The sequence below is a fragment of the Bos taurus genome, chromosome 16 (genome assembly GCF_002263795.3).
Source record: "Bos taurus isolate L1 Dominette 01449 registration number 42190680 breed Hereford chromosome 16, ARS-UCD2.0, whole genome shotgun sequence".
Lineage (NCBI taxonomy): Eukaryota > Metazoa > Chordata > Mammalia > Artiodactyla > Bovidae > Bos > Bos taurus.
In genome coordinates, this window is record NC_037343.1 from 26,134,119 (window position 1) to 26,161,891 (window position 27,773).

At 38.5% G+C, this 27,773-nt stretch overlaps 2 protein-coding genes across 8 annotated transcripts in view; one reads left to right on the forward strand and one right to left on the reverse strand.

Moving 5' to 3' along the window:
* Positions 1 to 25,066, forward strand: part of MIA3 (MIA SH3 domain ER export factor 3) — a 62,238-nt gene extending 37,172 nt beyond the window's left edge. For 3 of the 7 annotated variants that reach the window (XM_024976152.2, XM_059875332.1, XM_024976156.2), the window contains 23 exons: positions 184 to 315; positions 3,121 to 3,142; positions 3,859 to 3,947; positions 4,198 to 4,275; positions 4,359 to 4,469; positions 5,489 to 5,560; positions 5,738 to 5,842; positions 6,544 to 6,666; positions 6,777 to 6,888; positions 8,067 to 8,122; positions 8,426 to 8,516; positions 8,665 to 8,803; positions 14,958 to 15,059; positions 15,721 to 15,781; positions 15,893 to 15,928; positions 16,004 to 16,071; positions 16,192 to 16,292; positions 16,461 to 16,598; positions 17,346 to 17,414; positions 17,539 to 17,618; positions 17,756 to 17,827; positions 19,352 to 19,502; positions 20,501 to 21,352. In XM_024976152.2, the coding sequence (XP_024831920.1) occupies positions 184 to 315; positions 3,121 to 3,142; positions 3,859 to 3,947; positions 4,198 to 4,275; positions 4,359 to 4,469; positions 5,489 to 5,560; positions 5,738 to 5,842; positions 6,544 to 6,666; positions 6,777 to 6,888; positions 8,067 to 8,122; positions 8,426 to 8,516; positions 8,665 to 8,803; positions 14,958 to 15,059; positions 15,721 to 15,781; positions 15,893 to 15,928; positions 16,004 to 16,071; positions 16,192 to 16,292; positions 16,461 to 16,598; positions 17,346 to 17,414; positions 17,539 to 17,618; positions 17,756 to 17,827; positions 19,352 to 19,502; positions 20,501 to 20,814 (2,322 nt within the window). In that variant the 3' untranslated portion in view covers positions 20,815 to 21,352. Of the gene's footprint in view, positions 1 to 183; positions 316 to 3,120; positions 3,143 to 3,858; positions 3,948 to 4,197; positions 4,276 to 4,358; positions 4,470 to 5,488; positions 5,561 to 5,737; positions 5,843 to 6,543; positions 6,667 to 6,776; positions 6,889 to 8,066; positions 8,123 to 8,425; positions 8,517 to 8,664; positions 8,804 to 14,957; positions 15,060 to 15,720; positions 15,782 to 15,892; positions 15,929 to 16,003; positions 16,072 to 16,191; positions 16,293 to 16,460; positions 16,599 to 17,345; positions 17,415 to 17,538; positions 17,619 to 17,755; positions 17,828 to 19,351; positions 19,503 to 20,500 lie in introns of all 7 variants that reach the window. The other 4 variants (XM_024976153.2, NM_001166571.2, XM_024976157.2 and 1 more) reach the window with 4 other exon arrangements.
* The window catches only part of AIDA (axin interactor, dorsalization associated), a 46,343-nt gene continuing 43,248 nt past the window's right edge, over positions 24,679 to 27,773 (reverse strand). The window contains exons 8-10 of the mRNA NM_001205634.1: positions 27,070 to 27,192; positions 25,170 to 25,287; positions 24,679 to 25,058 (exon numbers count right to left, since the gene is read on the reverse strand). Of these exons, the coding sequence (NP_001192563.1) occupies positions 24,962 to 25,058; positions 25,170 to 25,287; positions 27,070 to 27,192 (338 nt within the window). The 3' untranslated portion in view covers positions 24,679 to 24,961. The remainder of the gene's footprint in view (positions 25,059 to 25,169; positions 25,288 to 27,069; positions 27,193 to 27,773) is intronic.

Consider the following 27,773-nt stretch of genomic DNA (forward strand, 5'->3'; position numbering starts at 1 on the left):
AAACAAACAGAAAAGAAGAGGCTGCCAATATCTTCTTTTTATTTAAGCAGTGGAAATACTGAAGAACGTTCAGGGGATCTCTGTCTAATGGAGATAGAATTAGATTTCTGTGGATGATTCTTTGTGATGCTTTATTGTAAATTCCTTTCAGGTTTCCCACTATTTCTAATGTTTCTCTTCCAGCTCCTTGCTACATTGCCTGATGATGTCCAGCCTGGGCCTGATTTTTATGGACTGCCATGGAAGCCTGTACTTATCACTGCCTCCTTAGGAATTGTTTCATTTGCCGTTTTCTTCTGGAGAACTGTCCTTGCTGTGAGTAAATTAATTTATACCTTTAGACTCATTAAAATAGGAATATCACTGGCCCTTTTGCTTTTAATTACTGACTTGAACTCAAATGAATGCTTATAATCCAAGCTAACATTATAAAATAATTCAGTGTAATCTTTGTTGGTAAAGACTTAGGTGAACAAGATGACATGTGTATAATCTCAGTGGGGAAACTTTAGTTTATAAATCAGAAGCCTTAAAAATGTTCATGTCCTTTTGTATAGTATAATACCATGTCAAGTAATCTATCCTAAAGAAATAACCAGCCATAAAATATATACGGGGTGTTAAAAATGGAACCATATTAATTAGAGTGGAAACTTGACAGAACCTAAATGATCTGTTGTGGGGGCAGGTTATTAAATTATCGTACATCCATATAATGAGATATTAGGCAGCTCTTAAAATTTATGTATTTCAAAGACACTGGGGCACAGAAAATGCTCACAATTCAATGTTAAGTGGAAGAAAGCCACAACCAAGACTTTATAGTGTAGATAAACTGTTTATTATGTAAAAAGGTATATATGCACAGAAGAAATGCTGCAAATGGTAAAAATATATATCAAAAATAATTTTTCAGTCTTTTTCCTTACATGTATGTTTCACATATTTTCTAATTTGATCATATGCTGTTGTGTTCAGAAAACATCTTTTTATTTGGAAATACAGATTACGTAGTGTCCAAAGACACCATTAAAATTTTTATTCCTTAGAGTCCTTTTCTGTGTGTAATTTGTCTTTCATGCTTATAGGTGTATGTATTCTCGTACAGATACATACTTAACGATTCTGTTTCATGGTCATCTAATGTAATTGGGGGAAAAGTCATTCTGTATAAATGACCTTTGCAGATGAAAAGGTTTCAGTTGAAGCTTAGCAGTTAAAGTGGCCAGAAGCATTTGATGCATGCATATCTTTCTAAAATTGAGTCTTCTGGTTTCCTAATTCTCTCAGACATATCACTGTTAATAAGCTTTCTCTCCTTGCACAAGTGATTGTAAAATGATTTTAAAACAAAGGTCTTTTGCCTGGATTGTTGTGAAGACCCCTTAAATCTCATGGGGCTTTTCTTCAGCTACAAGGAAAAAAGAGCGAGAACAGACAGCAAAAACATTTTCTATTTTCTAGTCTTGATTCTCCCATCTCAAAACCTCTGACGCAAGGTTGTATAGGCTTTATGTGCTAACTGCTGCCCCACAGTCTCAACATTTGTGATCTCGTTCCATACTCTCGTTGCCTGTTTCTTGCTTCTTCCTGCTTTCTCCTACCTATTGATTTGGGTGAGAGGAGGATAAAGGAAGCTTACTTTCTCATTAACAAGGCTGTGACATTAGAGAAATTGTCATTAATTTCTATGTTGAAACTGAATGTAGTTTCTTGTAGCTGCTGCTGCTAAGTCACTTCAGTCGTGTCCGACTCTGTGCGACCCCGTAGAAGGCAGTCCACCAGGCTCCCCCGTCCCTGGGATTCTCCAGGCAAGAACACTGGAGTGGGTTGCCATTTCCTTCTCCAATGCATTAAAGTGAAAAGTGAAAATGAGGTCGCTCAGTCATGTCTGACTCTGTGCGACCCCATAGACAGCAGCCCACTAGGCTCCTCCGTCCATGGGATTTTCCAGGCAAGAGTTCTGGAGTGGGGTGCCATTGCCTTCTCCGAGTTTCTTGTAGAGAGCATCATTAAAATGGTGTTAGATACTATAATAATACTGAGATATCGTGGATGATTTGTGGACTGATCTGAGCATCTCATCACCATTTATGACGTTTGACAAAGGGAGTAGGTTACAGAGACATTCAGTATACTTTTTAAAAAAATTGAGTACTGCTTGGATTTTATTCTGTAATTCAGTGCTGACCCTAGGGGATGATTTAGAAGATACTGGCTGTTATTTCTCTTGTTGCTTGTGTATTTTCCTTTTGTTGTTGTTTAGTTGCTAAGTCTTGTCTGACTTTTCCCTCTGCAGTCTTTTCCCTTTTAGATTTATGACCTCAATTTTTAGGAAGTTGGGAAAATCAGATGGTCTAATGTATTTGATTTCTAAATTCACCCAGTAGCCAACTTTGATTAGGATTTCTAAGATGTTTTCTGGTGGAAGAAGCATATCTTAGTTCCCTGATTATGCCTTTAATTTGTTTCCTCAAAGTCTTTTTCAGCTATCTTTGTTTCTAGATCTCATTCTGGCTATTTGGGGCTGTCAAATAAATGGTTTTGGGTAAATGAAGCATTAGTGTATTTAACAGGAAAATGTTACTCCTTTTTCACTTTTTTTAAATTGAGGTATAACAGACAAGTAATATACTAGTTTCAAGTGTGTAAAATAATGATTTGATGTTTGTATATATTGCAAAATGATTGCCAAAAGTCTAGTTGACAGTCCATCACCAATACATAGTTACAAGATTTTTTCCCTGCTTAGGATGGGAACTTTTAAGATCTGCTCTCTTAGCAGTTTTCAGATATCTCATAATCCCTTTCCATTATGGAACTTAAGTGCTCATTTACTAAGATTGGTGCTCATTTAAAGAATACATGGATGTGTCTTTCATTGCAAAAATAAGGTATTTACCTTAGTGCATTTATCCATCAGGAACTGTTATGAAATATCACTACCGATTACATTTGAAATGTTTTAGCCTTTTCCTATTTTTTAATCCTGTGGATCCTTATGCTTAATCAAATCATTGTTAAATTTTCATTTGGTTATGATTTGACTGTTGTGTTAAGAACTATAATAATTCTATTAGTAAGATGTCTTGACATCAAGCTTATTTTTTTCTCTTTTAGGTAAAGAGTAGAGTATATCAAGGTAAATATTCAGGCTTATTTTGTTTTTGTGCTGTACCCTCAGTGTTGATATTTGATCTGAGTTTTATGTAAGCTGAAAGTAGAAATGGTGACATCTGATCTCTGATTAATTCCTGAATATTTTACTAATCCCGGGTTGTATGCTTACATGACAGAGTAGATGGTGACGCTAGTAGGTGAGAGGAGATGAGGTGGAACAAATTGAGTGTAGGGAGAAGATTCAGTTTGAGCAGACTGACTTTGGATGTTGATGTAATGCAATTTATTACCTGTGAACATGTTCCTGTGCTAATGATTAATTCAATACAGTAAATATTTAAGTAGATAATTTGAGGAATAGAGCTATGTCAGTATGCTTGCATTTTCTGTTTCTATTTTCAAATGAAATATATTTGAAGTGATCATATTTTCTGAGAAGAAAGATGTCCACGAAGGGGAAAGATACTGAGCTAAAACATTTTACTATGTTTCTTATCTTTGAAATAAATTTGAAGTGGAATCTCATTGAAATAAGGGTTATTATTATATTTTTCTTAAATTTTAGTAATATGTTTATACCCTTATTGCTATTAAACACAGATTTCTTTTTAAAAGCATAATAGTTCTGCTAAGTTCATTTACCTCAAAGTGCCAGATAACACGTCTTTGCTGCTAATACATTGGGTAATTCAGTTTTTAGTGATCATGATAATTTTATGGATTTCCCACCCTTTTTAGTCACTGAACAGCAAATTTCTGAGAAGTTGAAGAATATCATGAAAGAAAACGCAGAACTTGTACAAAAATTGTCAAGTTATGAGCAGAAGGTATTATTCTTTCATTTCCTCTCCCCCGCGTGGTTCTGTCTTGAGTTATTTCCTCCTGTCTTATAGTTCAGTTATTACAGTGTTCTTAAATCATATTTTTAAGTTTCATTATCTCCTACAAACCCTTCAAATATGAAGCAGTCATCATACATGTCTTACTGCTTTCTTCTCAGCGATCTCCTATTTGGAGATAAGTTTTGATAGCTCTATAATTTATGTTTCTAAAGTTTGAATGCTTTATTTTATATAGATCAAGGAATCAAAGAAACATGTTCAAGAAACCAAGAAACAAAACATGATTCTTTCTGATGAAGCAATTAAATTTAAGGTAAAAATTTCTTCTTTTTGAGATTACATTCTAAAAACTAAAGAAAAATAATGAATGGTTGTTTTTAATCCATTTTTTGGTAGGATAAAATCAAGAGTCTTGAAGAAACTAATGAAATTCTGGGAGACACAGCTAAAAGTTTACGCGCTATGTTAGAGTCTGAGAGAGAACAGAATGCCAAGAATCAGGACTTGGTAAGAGTTTTGCTGTTAAGTGTTGCTATAATTTGGCTTTTGAACTATTTTGTAGGTTGGGTGAGATGAACTCTGCATTTTCCTGTGCTGTAACTAGAGTCATATTGAAAGTCAGGGAAGTGGAACCTACTTTTGTGCGTTTTTGTGGGATTTTCCCAAGTTACTATTTTTATGGGCCTAGAAAACATTTTTTGTCCTCTGCCCTGGGTAATTTTCACGTTGCTTGGCCCTGCCCTTTGAAACATGGAGAGCAACGAAGAAATAGTTGCCCCTTTGTGTGGTCTTAGTACCTTGTTTTATTTTTGCATGTTTTGTTTCTAAAAATAAACTTTAAATACTTGAACATTTTTCGAATTACATACAAAATGCAAAAATAATAGAGAATGTTCCCATATATTGCACACCCAGTTAAGCTTAATCACCTGACTGAGGTAGTATTTGACAGGTTTCTCTGCTATGAAATTAACCCTTTCGCCATCCTTTGCATAGTATACTCTTTGGAAGAAGGTTACTGTGCACAACCCACAGTTAAAGCATGAAGAGTTAGGCTCCATCTCCGTGACAAGGCAGAGTATCTTTGTAAATTTTAGAATTCTGTTTCTGAGATTTGGCTCTTCTCCCTCAAGTGCAGTCATTTTTAGTTTAGCAAGAGAAGTTTTAAGTGACTTTGGGATTTTTTTTCTTGACCACTAGGAAAATTCATTGATTTGAACTGGTCTAATCGATTTTTTTTTTCATTTTCTTTGCTTTGACTTTTTTAATCCCATCATGTACCACATTATGTCATAACTAGGAAAGTTGTGAATGGTATGAAACGTTTATATCTTCAGTATTTTCTTTCCTCATGTTTCTACATTCTTGACTTTTCTCATAGGCCAAAATTGGATCGTTTGCTTTTACTCAGTACCTAGGGGATAGCACTGGGATGTGTTTTGTTAATGTTTCTTCCTTTTATCATATATCCCAGTGTTTCTACTGCAGTCCTAAAACATTTTTGTGCCCTTTTTTCCCCATTGCAGATATCAGAAAATAAGAAATCTATAGAGAAGTTAAAGGATGTTATCTCAGTGAATGCCTCAGAATTTTCAGAGGTAATGCTCTACATTCCTGCAAGATAGTAATATGATATCTTAGTATTTTGAGGAGCAAACATTGATGTATGCTAGGAAATGCAAAAAACCAAAACCATATGAATTAATTGGGAAAGTGTAACTTTTTTGTGTGTTTTTCATTGGAATTACTGCACTAATAGCAGTGTTTTGCATTAGGTTCAAATTGCCCTTAATGAAGCTAAACTTAGTGAAGAGAAAGTGAAGTCTGAATGCCATCGGGTTCAAGAAGAAAATGCTAGACTTAAGAAGAAGAAAGAGCAGGTAAAGGAAAGTTAGCATCATAGATTAAACTAGAAAACCAAGTATTATTACTTCTTGGATATGTTTTTAAGAAAATGAAGTATGTATGCAGAATTCTATTTTTAGGTATGCAAAGTATAAACTGTGCTCCCCAGATTGAGTGCATGTATACATTCTCCATCTGTTCTGGGTCTTCTGTTTTATGCAATTCCCTGTAGCTATCAGAATGTTTAGTCTTTGTCTCATCCAGCACCAACCAGTTACTAACTTGAGTAGCCTCAAGGGGGCGAGGGATTTGTTTAGACCAAAGAATTAGGTATTTGTTACCCTCCTTTGAGGAGTTACTGCCTCTCTGACCAAGAGAAGGTTACATGATGTGGAGTCTGGACCTGGTAGGCAGTGAGCTATTGCCCTTCTGTTCCTACTGGAAGTGAGTTATTTGAACTGGTGGCAGTTTTCTGCAGGATGCAGTACACTAGACCGATGTCCCGACAGCTCTTAGGTTCTCACTGCAGTTCTGAGTGTTAGAGCCACTCTCTCCTCTCCTTTTACCAAAGCCATAGCTCATAGTGACAAGCCAGAGAGAAGCACTGTTTCTCGAGAGAAGCACTGTTTCTCTCTGTTTCGTTCATGTGGTCCCTGCTTCCCTGTCTCGTTCATGTGGTCCTGCTGCCTCCTCTGCAAACATAATGTTTGGAAATTCATGTATTTTAACTTTTCAGTTGCAGCAAGAAATCAAAGACTGGAGTAAATCACATGCTGAGCTCAGTGAGCAAATCAGATCATTTGAGAAGTCTCAGAAAGATCTAGAAGTAGCTCTCACTCACAAAGATGATAATATTAATGTGAGTTCATTTTCTTGAATACATTCTTAATTCTCATAAATTCTCATGAAATCTGTGCAGTTGAAATTGAGAGGCTGTTTCTAATAAATATCCTATTGCTTCTTTTCTAGGCTTTGACTAATTGCATTACACAGTTGAATCGGTTAGATTGTGAATCTGAATCTGAGGATCAAAATAAAGGAGGAAGTGAATCAGATGAATTAGCAAATGGAGAAGTGGGAGGTACGATTGGTTTCTGGGAGGTTGGACCTCTTTGTGCCTTCTTGTCTTTAAGTACACCAATGCTTTTTTCTGCAGACTGAATTTCCTATTAAGGGTTCCAGCTGTAGATGCCTGTCACTGAATTTGTACAGTCAGCCCTCCAAATCTGTGGGTTTGCATCTGCAGATTTAGCGAACTGTGTTTTGAAAATATTGGGAGGAGAAAAATTCCGTAAAGTTCCAAAAAGCAAAGTTTCAGTTTGCTTCATGCCAGCACCTGTTTACTTAGCATTTACATTGTATAAGGTATTATAAGTAACCTAGAGGTGAAATATGTGGGAGGGTCTGTGTCGGTTATGTTCAAAGGTTGTGCTATTTTATATAAAGTACTTGAGCATCCATAGGTTTTGGTTTCCTGTGGGGGAGGTGTGGGGAAGGAAGTCCGGAGCCAATCTCTCGTGAACACTGAGGGCTACAGGGCTTTGTGCACTGGGCCGAGGTGGTTACTGGGTCGTAGTACAGCTAGGCATGTGGTAAACACTGACATGGCTTTCCCATTCCATTGAGAGCTGGGTATGTGCACTGGCGCCAGAGCAGCATCAGTCCTGTCTCACTGCTCTGCATCCTGAACATTCTTCAGTAGGAGAAACTTGTTTCTCAGCTTCATGTCTACTGTATCTGTAGCTCTGTGGTTTTAGGGCCGCAACCAGTTTTCAAAGTACTCCGCCACAGGGAGCTGTAAACTAAGCAGTGAGAGTGGAAGCTAAAGGGCAACAGTGTTTACTGATGAAGGAGGCATTTCTAGACACTGAATCCCGGGTTGAATGTTGCCCAATTGGGAGTGTTTTAAACTATACCTGGTAGCAGGTTCCAGGGGAGAGGAGAGGAGGGAGTCTTTCTAAAGAAGATATTTGACTGGGGGCGGGTGGGTCCAAGAGAGAAGAAAAGCTATATTTCACATATTCCTTCCTGCTCAAGAACTGCATGGATGTTTTTACTGTACAGACTGGGAATTCATTAATTTTTTCAATCTAACTTTGCACATCTCTTGGAAGTCAAATAGCCTAATCCAGTTCTTTTGGTTAGTTTGTTTTTTCTTTGAATGTTTGAACATGGTAATTGTTTGGGGGAAATCAAGTACATATAGTTAAACAGTAAGGAAGGAAAGAGCAATGAAATCCTTTTTTTTTCTTTTTTTAGGTGACCGGAGTGAGAAGGTGAAAAATCAGATTAAGCAGATGATGGACGTTTCTCGGGTATAATCCTTTTTATAGAGTACTGTAATCCCCTGGAGAAAGAAATGGCAACCCACTCCAGTATTCTTGCCTCAGAAATCCCATGGACAGGGGAACCTGGCAGGTGGCAGTCCATGGGGTCGCAGGAGTCAGACATGACTAAGTGACTAAAGCACCAGCACTATAAGTGCCTGTGATAGTAATGTTCTTACTAGTAAGAATATTGAGAATTAGAGTATTTATTATTAAGAATAGTAAATATAAGACTATTTACTATCAAGAATTCTTACTTTTAAGAATATTTTTCTCTTCTGCAATTTTTAGACACAGACTGCAATATCAGTAGTTGAAGAGGATCTGAAACTTTTACAGTGTAAACTCAGAGCCTCCATGTCCACTAAGTGTAACCTGGAAGGTAGGTTGCTTCTTAAAAAATTGCTGTTGGAAAAATAAAGAATGACTTCCTCTTTCCATATTTTTCACCCCCTTTAATACTGCCCCCGTCAACGAGTTCTCCGTTTCTTGTGCACACACACAAAACTAAGATATTTTATCCCCTGTAGACCAAATAAAGAAATTAGAAGAGGATCGCAGCTCACTTCAGTCTGCCAAAACTGTGCTGGAAGATGAATGCAAAACACTGAGGCAGAAAGTAGAGATTCTAAATGAACTCTATCAGCAGAAGGAGATGGCTCTACAAAAGTAAGATTATGGTGCTTCATTGTTAACAATATTGTCATCTAACTAAATGCATGTACTACTGTAGATAATCTTGTCTTTTTTAAAGATTGTTTATTGTATTTTCTATCTATACTTAGTATAGATAAAGGCTTCTTCCTTTTCTACCCTGTTTCCCATAACTTGCATTTTTTTTCCATTTTGACTAATTGTCAGAAATTATTGCCTGTAATTTACCTGAAGGGTGGTAGTTATTGGTACTAACAGGTGCTGTTCTGAAAGTGCTTCTTTGATAATCTGCACCCTTCTGCAGCTCCACCGCTCATTCCAGTGTTCTTTGTTGTTGTCACTTACATCCTTCTTATTTGTCTTACATTTGTTCTAGTTCTTATAGCCTTTAAAAATCCTGAGGGATTTATAAGACATGATTTTTGGTAGAATCATTATACTTTAAAAAGAATATTTAGTTACTGACAATATTGTAAGTTTTTGAACTTAATACGGTAAAATATTCAGAGTATACATATATAATACGTAAATATGGCAAGGTTATTGGGAGTTTTGAATTTAGAAATACCTGTTTGGTGTATTTAGGTATTAATCTTTTGAAATAGACATCTCAAATTAGGAGTTAGGTATCTTTTGAAAGATATACTTTTGTAGTTCATTTAAAATTTTCTTCACAAAAATACCTGAACTCTCTATACAAGTAGCTTATTGGTGGCAGTTGCTATTTGTGTTTGTTCCTGTAGTTCACTCTTTGGTGTTTATAGCAGTCTGTGAGAAAGCTTCTTTTGCTAAGGAAATTTAATCTTTTCCAAATGCTTTGGTTGCTATTGCCAGATGCTGTTAAACATTGAAACCATACCACTGACTTTTTCTCTTAATTCTTTGCTCACCAAGAAATCAATTTAGATTTTCCAAGTTTTATTCAGGCCAGCTCTAAGTACCTGGTTTGCTCTTTCAGTTCAGTCCAGTCTCTCAGTCATGTCCGACTCTTTGCGACCCCATGAACCACAGCACGCCAGGCCTCCCTGTCCGTCACCAACTCCCGGAGCCCACACAAACCCATGTCCATCGAGTCGGTGATGCCATCCAACTATCTCATCCTCTGTCATCCCGTTCTCCAGCCCTCAATCTTTCCCAGCATCAGAGTCTTTTCAAATGAGTCAGCTCTTTGCATCAGGTGGCCAAAGTATTGGAGTTTGAGCTTCAACATCAGTCCTCCCAATGAACACCCAGGACTGATCTCCTTTAGGATGGACTGGTTGGATCTCCTTGCAGTCCAAGGGACTCTCAAGAGTCTTCAACACCACAGTTCAAAAGCATCAATTCTTTGGTGCTCAGCTTTCCTTATAGTCCAACTCTCACATCCATACATGACCACTGGAAAAACCATAGCTTTGACTAGACGGACCTTTGTTGGCAAAGTAATATTTCTGCTTTTTAATATGCTGTCTGCTGCTGCTAAGTCACTTCAGTCGTGTCCGACTCTGTGCGACCCCATAGATGGCAGCCCGCCAGGCTCCCCCGTCCCTGGGATTCCCCAGGCAAGAACACTGGAGTGGATTGCCATTTCCTTCTCCAATGCATGAAAGTGAAAAGTGAAAGTGAAGTCACTCAGTCGTGTCCAACTCTTAGTGACCCCATGGACTGCAGCCCACCAGGCTCCTCCATCCATGGGGTTTTCCAGGCAAGAGTACTGGAGTAGGGTGCCATTGCCTTCTCCGAATATGCTGTCTAGGTTGGTCATAACTTTCCTTACAAGGAGTAAGCGTTTTTTAATTTCATGGCTGCAATCACCATCTGCAGTGATTTTGGAGCCCCCAAAAATAAAGTCTGACACTGTTTCCCCATCTATTTGCCATGAAGTGATGGGACCAGATGCCATGATCTTCATTTTCTGAATGTTGAGCTTTAAGCCAACTTTTTCAGTCTCCACTTTCACTTTCATCAAGAGGCTTTTTAGTTCCTCTTCACTTTCTGCCATAAGGGTGGTGTCATCTGCATATCTGAAGTTATTGATATTTCTCCTGGCAATCTTGATTCCAGCTTGTGCTTCAACCAGCCCAGCATTTCTCATGATGTACTCTGCATATAAGTTAAATAAGCAGGGTGACAATATACAGCCTTGACGTTCTGTCTTTCCTATTTGGATGTTGTTCCATGTCCAGTTGTAACTGTTTGCTTTAGACAAATATTTCTCATTTCGTTATTATTATTTTTTAAAAAGCACTTCTCTGACACTGGTAGTCATTTGAATTACCTGAATGGCAGTTGCCTTTATGATACATAAAGTCAGTACGATACGGCACTCTCCAGCATCCACTCAGTCACATGTCAGGGCACACACTGCACTCCATCCGCAAAGCCATTGTGTGTGCTCAAACTCGAATCATCTCTTCTGCCACCCCTTACCTTAACTAGTCACCTGTCTCCAGTTTCTCTTTCTTATACCTCTTCCAAAAGTCTACAGCTGCTGGAACAAACTTCCCAAACTATGAGTCCTTTTATGTTGTCACGTGCTTAAAATCTGTCAAGGAGGCTCTGTTCCTTCAGGATCAATTTTGAACTCTCCAGCAGGCGCACGGGGCACTGCCGCTCTGTGATCCTGGGCGGCCTCTCCAGGTGCGTTTCCTGCGACTCCTGATGCTGCCTAGCAGCCTGACCACGGTTTCTTCATGCCACTCTGAGCTTCTTTGTCATTACACATACTGCCTTTCTGCAGTAAAAATGTCCTTTTACTTTATTTCCACCTGGCAATCTCCTGCCTGTTCAAATGGTTATGTGCCTTAAAATCTTTTCTAGAGTAAGTTGTGAGGGAAGTAGGTGACTACTCAGAGTACTCATTTTTCCCTTATAATGTAATTTCTTCTTTTTCCTTGTAATGTCATTCCTAATTATAATGTATTTAAACCTGTTAAGGTTTAAATCTGCATATTGATATTTTCTTTGTATTTGGTGGCCTGTTCTGTGTTCTTTTTTCTGTTTCTTTTTTGTGTCTTTTAGGTTGTTTGAATATTTTTCAGAATTCTGCTTTTCCCCTGTGTAAGCTAGGTAGTTATTGGTTGCTTTAATTGTCTTCATATAATTACTCTAAAGACGACAGCATGCATCCTGGACTTACTAAATTAATAGACATCCTGACTTAGATGCTCCTGCATTTTAATTCTTTGTATATTTGAACTCCACAAGTTGTTTTTATTGTCCACTATAGTGCTTTCCAGCCGGTAGTCACTTAATTTACAGGCATACCTCATTTATTGCATTTTGCTTTATCGTGCTTTGCAGATACTACATTTCTTAGAAATTGAAGGTTTGTGGCAACCCTGAGTCAAGCAAGTCTGTCAGTACCATTTTTTTCAACAGCATTTGCTTACTTCATGTCTCTGTGTCATATTTTGGTAATTCTAACAGTATTTCAGACTTTTTCATTATTACTATATTTGCTGTGGTGATCTGTGATCAGTGATCTTTCATGTTACTATTACAAAATGATCATAAAGGCTCAGATGATGGTTACGTATTTTAGCAGTAAAGTGTTCAGTAGTTAAGGCTTGTATGTGGTTTTCAGACACGATGCTGTTGCACTACTTACAGTACGGTGTAAACAGAACTTTCATATGCATTGGGAGACTAAAACAGTTCCAAAAGCCCCTTTCTTTCTTTGCTGTATTGTGGTGGTCTGGGACTGAACCTGTAGTATCTCTGAGGTCTGCTGGTAGTTCTTCCTTCTCCCCTGCACCTTCGGTGTCTCTCATTTGGAATCCCTTTCATTCTACTTGAAGAACATCCTTTAGTGACAGATGTGGCCAGTTTATCTTTGTGTGACTGCATCTTTATTTTGACTCCTTTTTTTCAGGATCTTCTGCTGGCTCTGGGATATTGGAAGTCACTTAATTCCAACACTTTAAAGATAACCAGTTTCTTCCTGGTTTTAAAGTTGCTTCACGGATCTAGTGTCACTCTCATTTTCCCTGTTCCCTTGCCTTTGTGGTCTTTGTTATTTTGGTTTTTCAGCAGTTTTATTAGGAGCTGCCTAGGTATGGGTGTTTTTGGTTTTCATTTCTCTTCTCCTTCCACCCCACCCCCCCACCCCCAATCTGTTTTGCATTTATGCTGTTTGAGGTCATTGACACCTGCCGAATTTTTGGGTTTTTAATCCACATATTAATTGTCTCATTCTTCTCTGAGATTCCATTTAAATCTTTTAAAATTACTTCCCCCTGTGTCTCCTACATTGTCATCTGTATTTGCTTCATTCTGTATGTTTTTTTCTGACCTATCTTCCAGTGTGCTGGCATCTCACTTCAGTTATCAAATCTGCTACTAAAATCATTCATTGAGTTCTTAACATCAGTTACTGTGTTTTAGTTTTATATTTCTAATCCTTTGCTGAAATTTGTAATCTTTACTTCCTTGAATATATAAGGCACAGTTATTTTCAAGCCTGTGTGATAATTCCATTATGTGGATCCTCAATGAGTCATTTCTGTTGTCTTTCAGATTTTAACCACAGTGTCTTGTGGGGTGCCTAGGCATTTTTGATTGAGTGGTGCACACTGTAGAAGGAATTGGAGGCCTAAGATGGTATTATTTTCCTAAAGGAAAAAAACAGTTGGTTTCTAGCAGGTGGCCATTCCTTTAATCCAGTCAGCAATAAAGATCAGAGATGACTTAGTTCCTTCAAAGGACACTGCATTGTTTGTTTGGTACTCCAAGTACACAATTCTTTCTAGTGTCAACATAACCCAAGGCTTTTACTAGGATGCCCCTTGTTGGAACCCCTTAGCTCTGCTTTGTTTTCTGTGCCCCCAGGAATCTGTTGAACTCTGTTCAGCCTCCTCATATCTCTTCATTGTCTTCAGTGCATGGGTCAGCCTAGGGGAAAAGTAACTTCAGATGGCAAGCTTACTTGTAATTCTGAGATTCCTTTTTTTATTGGATTGTGACCTCATGTATTAGCTTGATGCCTTCAAGCATGTTCTTTATATTTTTGTCTAATGTTTTGTCTAATGTTCTATTTGTCTAATGTTTTTAATGTTCTCACACTAAGTCATTCAATTCCTGGAAGGAAAATTGTCTGTGATCTTTCTTCAAGACCCAGTTTTCTCACATCTCTTCCTGTGCCAGAGTTAGAGGATTGTTCTGTGGTTAAGTGCGCTGCTAAACTGCATTCAACAGTGCACTCTGTTAGTACAGGGAGAGTACTTCACGCATATTGTTATCTTTAGCATCTTACTAGGTAACCAGTATATTTTAGCCCTTCATAAGACACTTGCTGAAATATTGAATGGACAGTTACAAAAGAATATATCTCTTTTTCTCTGTGATTACTGTTTTTACTGTGTTTTTTCTGATTATGCTTCTGATTCATAGAAACTAAGTTTCAAGTTTCTTTTGAATCAGAACTATAGTCAAAGTACTAGAAAGGTAAAAAAAAGCATTTTAAAACCATTATCACATGTTGCTACCATTAAAATTTCTGTTATAGTATATTAATATCTTGAACTTGAAAGTTAAAACCAGTTTCTGTAGATGATACTCTGATTATGGGATAGTTTAGATTCTTTTTCTATCCAATAGGCACTGCCAATTCTAAGATTTTCCTCTTTCCTCTAATCATAGTTCCATTGACATACACAGTAGAAGTTCCACATCTGAAGTGTGGAAGTGTTCTATGGTTAATTGCACAATTGGAAGACTTTCTAAAAGGCTTTTGAGGACTAATTATCATGGTGCCAGTCTGGATTGAAAAATAGTCCTTCCAAGATTGAAATAAGAGAAGTAATTACAGGCCTTTCCATGGTAGAAATAAGAGCCGTAATTATCCCCTGCTCTATCCTAGTAAGCTTGATTGTGTTAGGTTGATCAGCCCTGGCTCTCCATATTGAAGTAAAATGAGCTCTCATTGTCTCGAACACAAGAAACTTGCCCATGGGATGCAGCATTTTTTTCCATTTGTTTGTTTCATTTATTAGAGAATTGTGAAAAGTTAAAAAATGCAAGTGTTGCCAACAGGCAGAGTGATTTTTATCCGTAAGTGGCAGGTTTGAATTCCTTCCTATGACTTTGTATGAATATGTTTTGGAAAGGATGGAAAGTAACCTAGAGACATTTAGACAGAATGCTGGGAAAAAAGAGAAGCACCTTCATTTGACAACTGATTTTATCTTAGGAAATTGAGTCAAGAAGAGTATGAGCGGCAAGAAAGAGAGCAGCGGCTGTCAGCTGCAGATGAAAAGGCGGTTTTGGCGGCAGAGGAAGTGAAAACTTACAAGTGAGTTCAGATTCTGAGAAGGGTGTCAGTGGCTGATGAAACTACTGTAGGCATTTTTTCAAAACAAAACTGTTTTACACTGTGTAGAACAAAAATAGCACCAAAGCAGAAATAAATGGTCAAAACATTTAATTAACATGAGAAAACATAAATTTTAAGTTAACAAAGGAAAAAATGTTAAATTAACAGAAATTTCCTTACACCCAATACTAGCAAGACTGAGGAAGCTTGGTTCATGCCAGCAGTTCTGAGTGGTTTTATATATTGGCGAAATCTTTTTTGGAAGGCAGTTTGCTGTATGATGTATCTAAAAATCATTAAAATGATAGTAGTCATAGCTCTGGAAAATTTCCTATGGATATAATTAAAAGGAGATACAGCTTTCTGGAGAAAGATTTATAGCAGGATTGTTTGAGAACATATGAAGAGCAGTTAAGGAAATTATAATGTATCAATTCAGAATCTCCAGCTCTTAAATAATAAAGAAGGAAATTATGTGGTATTAGTTTTAATCACAATATGCTCCTATAACCAGGAAAAATGTGTTTTTGTATGTATGGGTAATGTCTGAAAGGGTACAGTTGTTAAAGGGAACATGGTAAGATTGTGTAAAATTTTATGCAGTTGCGCTTTAAATAATAAAAGGAAGTTTAACCCTTAGGCGGAGAATTGAAGAAATGGAGGATGAACTACAGAAAACAGAGCGCTCATTTAAAAACCAGGTAAATTATACTGCCCTACAGGGCAGAATTCTTTGCTATCTGATACAGATTATTAAAATAGCTATTATACAGAATCCTTGAACATATTTTTTGATGGGTTGTCTTTTTCAGATTGCTACTCATGAGAAGAAAGCTCACGATAACTGGGTAAGATTTTTTTTTTCTTTTATTTATTTTATGTGGTCTATCACAGCTTATTCTGGATTTTTTTCCTCCCAATAGCTCAAAGCTCGTGCTGCAGAAAGAGCTATAGCTGAAGAGAAGAGAGAAGCTGCCAACTTGAGACATAAGTATGTGTTTTTAAAACTTATATTTTCAGGGTGTTTTAAGAGTTTTTAAAGGCTGTGCCATGATATCCAGTAAGGAATTTTCTATTTCATATTTAAGTCTATTCTTTCTTTATATTCAAGATTATTGGAACTAACCCAAAAGATGGCAATGATGCAAGAAGAACCTGTGATTGTAAAACCAATGCCAGGAAGACCCAACACACAAAACCCTCCACGGAGAGGTAGGGAGTACTTTTAAATGGCAGCAGTCTATATTTTGGTGAAAAATGTGTTTTAAGTTACTTTTTATTTCTGTAATATGTGTGTAAATTTATGATGCCCTAGAAATAATCCCAAGAACTTACTAAAGAAAAAAGGTTAAAATGCAAACTCCTCCTCATTGTCTGCAGGTCCCCTGAGCCAGAATGGCTCTTTTGGCCCATCTCCTGTGAGCGGTGGAGAATGCTCCCCACCGCTGACGGCAGACCCGCCCGCAAGACCTCTGTCTGCTACGCTTAATCGAAGAGAGATGCCTCGAAGTGAATTTGGTGAGCATTGCCATGTTACCTTGTGGTAAACTGTTTCAAGAGTTCTTTCCTTCTTTGAGAATTCTGTTGCTAATGTAAGCAACAGTTGAGAATTTGGGTCTGTCCAATATAGAGAAGGATTAATTAGTCTTGGTGAGTAAATAGTCTACTTTAGATCTGCTTTAGAACAAAAAGCGTTTATTTACTATTATGATACTATTGTATTTATTATATGTGAACATATATGTAAACAAATATAAACATTTATATATAGTGTATATAAAAATATCATTGATTATTGTTTCTTTTCAGGTTTTTGTTGTGAAGTATAAACCTTTATCTTTAAATTTCTGTTGAGTTCCTCTCTTGAGTATTATAAAAGTAGCCTTAAACTTTATAGTTAATGTAGTGTACATATACTACTCATTACTTTAATATGAAATGCTATTTAAGTCTAGTTCTAATCATAAATGTGTTTATACTTGTTAAGATACAGAAGTCAGATTACATATAGACAGAAAGGTCTAAACAGTTGCCAGCGGCCTGAACTACCTGACTGTGCTGGTGCTATTAGCGTGCAGGTCTTTCAGTCCCACATAGGTCTTGTTTTAATTCTATAGGTTTGTGCATAAACTGTAAGTGATTTCTCCTCATATGTATTGGGAGATCCGTTTAAAATTTTGCTTTAGGTAGAACTGAACCCTGACCTGTCCATAATTGGTTTATTCTGAAAAATTCATGCAAGGGCTCTGTTACCTCTCTCTCAAGGATCAGTGGATGGGCCTCTCCCTCGACCTCGATGGGCCTCTGAGGCATCTGGGAAACCCTCTGCCTCTGGTAAGGGACCTGAGTGTGTTCACAGAGTCTCAGATTGTGGAGGAAGTGGGCGAAGGCCTTTGTAGTCCTCAGAGCGCGTATACAAGTCAGAACAAGCCTAAGTCTGCTCTCTGGCTTCCCACAGATCCAGAATCCGGCGCTGCTCCCACAGTGAACAGCAGCTCCAGAAGCTCTTCGCCCTCTAAGGTGATGGATGAGGGCAAGGTAAAATCTGCGGTCATTTTGAATTGTTATTAGGTATTTCCGGACACATGTAACTTTTTCTACAACATCCTCTCTTTGCCTTATCCATTTCCCTTTTATGTGTCTATCTGTACCATCTCATTTATTTTTTGAAAAAGCAAACTGTTCCCCAAGAGCCTGAAGGCCCTTCAGTTCCCAGCATTCCTTCTTTGGCTGAGCATCCAGTATCAGTAAGTACTTAGAGGTTGAGAGCAACACTGCATTTTCTACTTGGTGTATTTCTAGAAAAGTTCCAAGGAGCATGACGCTAATCTGCTTTGCTTAAAATTGCATGGCGATACTGACCTTATGACCTTGAAGTGTTTCTGGGTCGCTGAAGTCTGGTTGGTTGGTTTTTACTCCTTTTTCCTGTTTTGGTTAAGTGATTAATCTCTTTAGAGCATCTATTGTAAATAACCTTAAAAAAATGTGAAAAAGTCATCACTCCAACGCTATACGGTATGTGCTTCAATGATGAGAGCTCTAAGGCAAATGAGTTCATTATGTATTACATAAATTCATCATATTTGGAAGTATGCTATTTAAGAATATCTCCAGTAGTACACTAGGCAAACCCTGTGCCGTATTGTGAATAATCTGAAATTACAGATTGGTAACAGAGGTTGATTGCTGTAAGTGAAATACTGAATAGTGGAAATCTTTAATTACCCATTATGCCATTTCCCAGCAGCAGCCTTAAATTATGTTCACATAAGGGTCTTCTCTTGCAACTTGCATAGCTGTGACAGCTAGTGAGTCCTATGATTATACCTCAGAGCGCTTTACTGTGTTGAAATCAAGATACATATTTTCATTATTGAGAATTTCCAACCCAGTTTCCCATAGGGAAGTACAGGTTAGTATTTTGTAGTACAAAGGATGATGTTGCTGGAGAATGAGGGTGGCTGTTAGAGCTGTGCCTGCTGAACTCGTATATATATAGCACTGTCTCTGTGTGGAACTCCTTCGACTTCCAGGGCAGGACTCTAGGACACATTGCTTGAGAGCTCTTTTTATCCCAGGGCAACCTGGAGAAGACCCAAGACCCCTTTGGAGTGGCAGACTTCAGAAAGAGTGGAGCTTCCTTTGACAGAAGGGAGGCAGAGGAGGACGAGTGCAGGCTTGGAGTCAGACCCCCTGTAGTGAATTCTAACTCAGCCTCTTTATATGCTGTGTGACCTTCAGCAAATATCTAATACTCTTCTGTGCTGCTTTTCCCTCATGTTTAAAACAAGATGACATCTTATAACATAGGAAAGGAAATTGAAGGTACTCTGAATAGTAGCTTTTATTACATGTGTGTGAAAATTGATTTTTTTCCTTATTGTTCTTTCCGTTCTTAATATGGAAAAAGGAGCTCTTGTGGTGATAAGAGGGAGGGGCTGCCCTAGACACAGGTTATAGTGTGTGTGGTATGGTGAATTTTTCAGTTGGGAATTGCCTCTGTTAAGATCCTTTGACAGTCCTCTTGCTTCCTCTCTGTTTGCACATACAAGCAATAATATGATTACGGTGAAAGGGTTCCTTCCTCTGACATTCTCTTAACCTGCCTGAGCTCTCAGGGGGATGGAGAGGAGGGGTGGAGTTCTTTTGCACTAGTTGGCTCTTTGGACAAGTGTCTGACATCTGCTCAGTGGGTTTTAGCTCTTATGGTGTTGATGCTTTTATCTATTATATCCAGGTAATTCACAACTTTCATTACTTCTGCTTTGCAGGTTAGTATGGCTGCAAAAGGGCCCCCTCCCTTTCCAGGGACACCCCTCATGAGCTCCCCTGTGGGAGGCCCTCTACTGCCACCCATCCGATATGGACCACCTCCTCAACTCTGTGGGCCTTTCGGACCTCGGCCACTCCCTCCACCCTTTGGTATGATGACTGAATGATAGTAATGGGCTTGTAAAGTGTGTTCATCTTTTCATTCTAGTCCCTAGTAAAATGTTAACAGTTGCTGTCGCAGGGCTGTGCAATGAAAGGGTAAAGCTGGCTGATACATTTGAACTTTTCCACCAGTTTCTTAGGACTCAAGGGGTGCTGCATCATCTCCCTATACTGAGATGCACAGGAGGAATCTCTTGTAGACAGGGAAAAGGGGGACTGTTCATAGAAAGTCAGAAATACTACTGCTATGTTGCTTGAACATCTCTGGCTTTGTACTAGGCTCTGTAGTGGATAGAATTAACTGTCCTAACTCCATGAGCTTAAGGGATCCTGTAGGACACACATACATACATTATACAACATAAAACTTATAATCACCATAATAGAAGCATAAGCAATGGGTCACAGAGTATAAAAGGAAAGATGAAGCCATCACTACCCACCTTGGGAATAAATAGGAAGGAAGTGTTGAAGGTAGAATGTAACAGCTAATAGGTCGAAAGTTGCTGAATTCAACTAGGTGGAGCTGGCAGGCCTTTCCCAGCAGGGCAGACACCTTGATTTTGATGGCATGTGTAGGTCCATGCTGAGCTCCTGTGTGCATTTTTAATTGACACAGTAACTATGGGATTTCCTTTATCAAAATTTACTTACAGTGAAACCCTTATTTCATAATCTGTCATCTTGGTATGATGCATAGTATTTCTGAGTACAAATCAAGCTCTTACAAGATACAGACAGCAGAATTGTATAGTTGACAAAACCACCAGCTAGGTAGAGCGATATTGAAGTCCAGCCTCTGTTGCTTTGTGACTGGCTGGCCACAGGCATGTAACTTAAACTTGCTGAGCCTGTTTGCCTCATCAGTAAAGTCGGGAGCCACCACCTGACTTCCAGGGGTATAAGAAATTGATTAACATACCGGGAACTGTCTAAATTTAAGTGTGTTCGTATGTATTTACATGACTTAATTTTAATTTTTTCAGGTCCTGGTATGCGTCCACCGCTAGGCTTAAGAGAATATGCACCAGGTGTTCCACCGGGAAAACGGGACCTGCCTCTCGACCCTCGAGAATTTTTACCACCAGGACATGCACCTTTTAGACCTTTAGGCTCTCTTGGCCCAAGAGAGTACTTTTTTCCTGGTACCCGATTACCACCCCCCAATCATGGGCCCCAGGATTATCCACCTTCCTCTGCTGCAAGAGACTTACCGCCCTCCGGCTCCAGAGATGAGCCCCCGCCTGCCTCTCAGGGCGCTAGCCAGGACTGCTCACCGGCTTTAAAACAGAGCCCATAACTGACCTTGGACATTCAGTCTGAGAGAAAGTAGACTGTGCACTATTCGTTACAGTTAAGGTTTTCATTGGCTTCAAAATCCAAAAGCTGATTTTAAAAGGTTTGTTTTTAAATCTAAGCTGCCCTGGCAGTGTGCATTTTTGAGCCAAACAATTAAAAAAATATCATTTCCCCCCTAAAATAAAAAACCATCTTGTAAGCTGGAGCCTCCTTACAACTTTGAAATGTGCAATAAAAAAATACCTGTGTTTTAGTTCATGTAGCATATGTTACTGCTAAATGATTTAGAATGTTGTGAAAAGTATGAACATTTCCTATGGAAATGCTATAAGAACATGTATTTCCATTTATTATCCTATTTTTAGTGTACACCAGTTGAATATAGAGCAATGGTATTTATAAGCTTGATTTTTAAAAAATATCTGGTCGCAAAGGCTGTTACGCTAAAAATGTTTACTTAAAGATCACTAAAATTTTATCTCCCCTCTTGCTTAAGTTCTTTGTAGTAATAGTTCATAAAAATTTGGTTATTAACATTTCCCAAGTGTCTGTTGATTCATTGGATTGTTTTCTCCTGAGATCTATACCCTTTTGGAAACACGTAAGCTCAGGCTCCCAAAACTGAAGATGGTGACCTGGCAGCACGCTCCCTGGCCGCTGCTCAGGCGTTCAGCCTCAGAGTCACCGGGAAGCATCACCACTGAGGCCTGCCTTCTGCTTCAGAGATGCCACCAGGCCTGTTTGGACAGCAGGCACGTGTTTTCTCGTGACTCTGATTGGTTTTGACTTGAGTGGTTTTCTGAGTATGAGTTTACATGTAACAAGAGTTGTTTAACCTGATGTTCTGTTGCTTTTACTATTATTGTGTTAAGGGTGCGTAACAGAAAAATGAAAATGATATGTTGCGACCATAAAGTAAGAAAATTTCTTTTAAAAGATGTAGAGTTTATTATTTCTCCTATCCCTTGCCACTGGCTTTCAAGGAATATGGCAAAAAAAGACCAAAGCATGTATAATACTATGAGATGATTTAGGGTTATAAGCCTTGTAACAGGCCCTAGGTCAGCAACCATGGGCTGAACCCAGTTCTGTTCATTGACTGATACTGCTACAAAGTTAATATTTGAATCCTGGCACTTACATTTAAAAGCAAAAAGATCTGAGAATCGAGGAATACACCGTAATTACTACACTCATTACTATACAATGTCTTTTAAACACTATTTCTAAGTCCTAACTTATGATACTTCAGCTCTAGTAACTAAGCACATTTTAAGAATCAGATTTCATTAAATCAGAATTACAAAAGGTTTACATTCTTGTTCACAGCTAGATCATACTCTCCCATTCTCTCGAGTTCTATGTGATGAACCTAATGATATCTAGACCATGACTTGCCACCATTAAGAGTAATCCACCAAGAATACCTTAACAGTAAATTCTTCACTGTGAAACAAAAACCTTTTCTTAATACTAAAGTGAAAGGCCTTTGAAGGAAGACAAGTCTTCCAAAATTCATAATGAGTATATAAGAGGTTTTTCAGGAAAAGGAAATTCCATCTTTACATCCTATTTAATATCCAAAATAGAAATTTTAGGAGGAAAACTCAAAGTTATTTTTAACCAGGAAAATAAATTAAGTCACAAATACAGCTTTTGAGTATATCAGTCTCTTCAGGACATGAAATAATGGTGAATAATAATTTCAGAACTTAATATTTTAATATAGATTATACCAGGAAGATAATAAAGTAGCAAAGGTACATTAAATCTATTTTAAAAATCAAATCTGGAGTCTTTTTTTTCTTTACCTCTAAAGCCTTTTTTGGTGTTCATTTTATATTTCATATTATTGAAAAATCAGTAAATTGTAGAGAAATTCTAAGTGTGGCCTGAGTGGCCCCAATCCTGCCAACACCGCTGCCTCCCAGAACCCTCTCTGTACCACTTCAGCACGGCCCAGGCAAGCTGCCAATGTAGAGAGGGTGTGGGGGTCATCATTCCTCAGCGACACCAGGCTTGGCCAATCTTGAAAATTACATCTAATTCAGAACTCACCTGCAGCTAACTGTTTTCTTGGCTTAGTTGCTAAAATAATCTTTTATGGAGCAGCAATATTTCAGCCGGAAAGTCTGCTATAGTAGTGGTTATTGTTCACTAGCTGATATTTTTTATTGAAAAGAATTTGTGGGATGTGGAGTATTCTGTGTCTACTGTGTCAATTCATTTTGTTACTCAGATCTGAATTACAGAGCTAAGCTAATCACTCTGTTCCATCTAAGCTTTTTGTTAATACTGATGAGAGGCATTTGTAGTTCATCTAAACCATACTTTTGTGAATGACAGCAGGTGTGACATAAACAATCACTGATATTCATGTCTTACGGTCTATGAGAAAAGAGAACAATGTATCAGTTTTGCTACACTTTAATGGTAGATTTTTTAAGGGATTATCTTTAGGTCTTGTCAGCAACATCAAACAAAAGGTACTGAGTACTCCACAGGGTACAGAGTGCTGCCAAGCACCTCAGAAAATGTACACAACACGGAGAAAATGTGGTTCTTGCCCCTTGAGGAGCTTACACGCTGGGTCGGGGTGGGGGTGGGCTGACAACTCACAGTCTATAAGAGCTGCATGAACAACAAAGTAATTTATTAAGGCAAATTCTTCATCCCTTCAAGATAATTGTGGGTAGAATGATTTTGGAATTAATCTAATGAAGATGAGAGGCAAGACAATTTTGTTGAGAATTTCTACATCATCATAGTAAAGAGAACTGACTGGACAGACAGCTGAAAGTGGAGACGAGGTCTCTCGAAGTGTAACAGCTGGAACTGAATTATGGTTACTTATTTTAAAAAGCAAACATACTGAATGGTATGACTAGGCTTGTTACACTAGTTTAAAAATAGGCCAAGTGCTGGCACTGCATTTTGCTCGTTCTAGTGTTGGTCATTTAAAATAGTGATATTAAATATGTGGGCTCCACATCTAACCCACAGAACGCCCACCCCAAATCTTCATGTTCTGTGTATCAAATATCCACCGTGTATGTACTATGAAAGTTTTACTTAGGCCCCATTATTAAGTCAAAAGAATGTAAATAGTCAAATTATAATAAGCTAATGACCTGCATATTTCCATATGGATGAATGTCAATGTATCTAAATAGGAAATAAATGGCAATCCTATCTACCTATATAAAAAAAAAAAAATAGAATATCTTCAGATTTGCATACTCATCACTATAGAAGAGGTATGCAGGTTTTAAGGTTTCACAATCAGTTGTCAGAAAAACAGCAGTTATTCCTGCAGTATCTCATTAGCATCTGACTCAAATTATTTTTAGATTACATGATTTAGAAGACATTATAAACCCACCAAGAATTTGTAATTATTCTGAGATGGTTTCATTAACCCTAGAATCACTATCAGAAAGAATAACAATGTGATGTAGGAAAAAAGCTAATCAACGTGACTAAAAATATGCTCACTTTCAAAAGAACAATCTGGTCATCTGGAAAAATTCCAGCTACAACCTGCGAACACTCCCATGTGGGAGACTGGCCAAGGCACACGATTTCTAGGCAGGAAAACCATGAGATCGGGGTGAACTGAGGCTGTCTCTAAGGAACAGCCTATAAACTTCCAGACTGACCTTGGGCAGCACAATTGGTCCCATTTCCTCTAGCAGTCTCATGCTCTTCTCCCCACATCAACCCAAAGTCTGACATTAACTCGGAAAGCTAAAGAGCATACTGGAGCAGAAGTGGACAGGTGTGTAAACTCTAGCACATTCTTATTGCTGTATTACGTTTGAAGATGAGCACATCCCACCCACAACAGTGTTGTTCCAGGAAGTTGGGCGGGAGTAGTGGTAAATTAGAAAAGAGACTATTAATTGCACAATTAATAGGAAAGTGAAAACGTTTCAAGATCTACAATAAGCCTGTATCCAAAGAGTCTGTTATGTCAGTGACGCTGGACTTTGAATTCTGTGCTACAGCTTGTAATGGACTCACTCTGGCCTGCCGGCCTGGGTCCGGGTTGCTTCCTGCCTGTTGATGGGTGCATATGCTACACAGAGCAATGATGGATTCTATGGAGTGGTGAGATTCACAGAAGTTCCAGGATACTCATGTCAGGATCATTCCTTGTGCAAAGTTTGATGCAGATGAAGATAAAGTGGTTTCTTGGTCAATAACTGCAATTTCTTTCTTTTAAAGTCAGTGGGTTTCTTGTATCTGTAACCACAACAGAAAAACCGTTGATGAGCGATCGATTCCAAGGTCACACACTAAGACGAGATACTAGCCACCACTCCTTAGTACTCATTCTGTATGTGCATCACTTACAGTTCTATTACAATTGGCCCAGGTTTAATTTCATCCATCTCCATGAAAGCAAAACACTTGGTGCTGGTAAACCTTTTTTTAGGCTTGTAGTGTTTGAATTCAAAAAAAATAGCTGCACCTAAGGAATTAAAGCAAAACACATTAGCCACAGACAGCCCATTCTAGGGTCTCAAAAAATTTTCTCTCATCACCAGAGGCCAGTGAACAAGCAACAACTGTCATAATGGTCACAGCAAAGTAACCTTTGTCAGACTGATGTCTCTGATGATACAGCTGACTGTGTCACCCCCAAACTCTTCTGCACCTAAAGGAGGGGCATGTGTCTGTACTACCCAACTCTACAAAGTAGAGCAAAACTTGAGCCAGCCTGACTCAAGAATGCAAATAAGTTTATCCACAGAATTATAAAATATTAAGAACAGAAAACACTAAATACTACAAAAAAGAACACAGAAGATACTTGTTAAGTATGAACATTACTCAGAAACTCATTAAGTAGAAAAGGCACATTAAAAGAGCTCATCAAAAAAATCCAAACTTAGTTTTTCCCCACCCAAATTAAAAACTCAAAAGTTAAAAAATTCAGTATCTGGGGTGTTTTTAAGTTTGAACAACATAAATCATGTGCTGGTTCAGTTTTTAAATATTAACTACTTCCTAATACATTTTTCAGTGTCCAAAGCCCTGTTTTGTTTTTCCTGGAATAACAAGTCCTTCTGTAAAGACAGCACTTCAAGATGCTTAGAAAACAGACCTACTCCCACCCCTCTCCCTAAAAAAAACACACACACAATGAGCAAGTGGTGATAAAACAGTTTTCTCTCCCCAGAGTCCTACAGATAAGCTCTCTCCACCTCCCTACAGAAAAACACTAAAAACAGAATAAGTTGCCTCATCCACACAGCCAAAAACAATTAATTTCTAATGAAAGCAAGGAAAAGAGACAGAAGGATGCTGGGCTCTCATTCTTAACCGACTCCTTACTAACACGGCCTTAATCAGAGTGGTGCTGGGTCTTGCTTTGCTTTTATAGACAATCAACATACATCTAACACTTTCATGGACGACAAAACTACCTACTGACTAGAAGTTTCACAATGTTCAGAAATGTGTGTGCAGTTCTGGCGCCTGGGTCCAAATGAAGCACTCTGCATGTCAAGGAAAGAAAAACCTATATTGCTTAGGAGGCAAAGGGATGTGATCGAGGGGGAGATGGGCTTGCTTATTTATTTGCTGTACCACGTGGTTCCCTGACAAGGGACTAAAATCCAGGCCCCGGCAGTGGAAAGTGCCAAGTCCTAACCCCTGGATCACCAAGGAACTCCCAAGGCGGGCATATTTAGCATCTACTACCAACACACAGGATCACAGTTGTTAGGTTACCAGTGGCCTTCTGTCCCTAGGTGCATGACCCTGCCATGTCCACAAAATAGTAGCTTCTCTTCTCCCTTCCACAGCAATAATAGAGGCATTTTATTATTAAAAATCCTCACAGATTTCTAAGATAGCAGATCACATTTCTTCAGCTATGGATATATCTCCTTGTCCCTGTGATTGTGTCTGAGGTCTGAATAAATGCAAAAGTAAAGTCATATTTGGAAACATTAAAGTTCAAATATGATACCATCATTAAAAAAATTCATTATTCATCTGCATCATCTCTAGATAATATATTTCCTGCATTTATGGTATGCACAGCTCTATACTTCATGGCATTTATAAGAGCAAGATGTAAAATGAGAATAGCCTACAGGAAGAATAACTGAAATGCTCATCAGCATGAAGTATGCTCACCAGCATTAGTTTCAGTTAAAACGACAGCACTGTACACAACAGATTCAAAGTCGGAGAAAAGGAAGAGTCAAATTCTGAATATAGTTCTACTTTTAGCATCACAAACCTTTGGTTAACTTTTCAACATGCTTCTGGAGCTCAATGTCCACATTAAAATGAACATACGTATCTTCTTTTCTTGAAGCCACAGGAGTATCTTGCACAGGAGTTAAATCTATGCCATTCAGATCTAGAGAGGAAATAAAGTTTCTGCTCAGAGCCCTCAAACACACAGACTTAAAAACTGCAAAGGAACCACAATGGCTGTGTTTCCTGAAGAGGCGAGAGCTGAGAGGAGATTCTCAGGCTGACGGAAACCCGTGTCTAGGGTGAGCAGATACCTGAAGGTGACTGGTTTCTGAGGTCATGTGGAGAGCGCAGAACAGGGTGGGAGACCCCATGGATGGAGAAGGAAGCCTCCTTACAGATCATGGAATTGAATCCTTCTGGCTAAGAGGTGTCTTCTGGGGGAGGAGGCCAGTGTGTTTTGTGATTCACATTTGGGGACGTGATACACCACAGTGGTGCCCCTACCCCTACTTCCCAACCTTGCCCAGGTGCACGGCATGGAAAGGCCTGTAAATCGAACAGCAGCAGCATTACCCTGCTGTATTCATGTTAGAGGACCAAACAGTGGACACGACAGCTGCCAACGAAACCTTGCCAGGAATGAACACTTCTTATGTCTCTTACTTAAATTCTGGTGCTATGTGCTACAACATAAGCTGATTTACAATAACCAGATGGCACACGATGTAGGGTATATGGCTG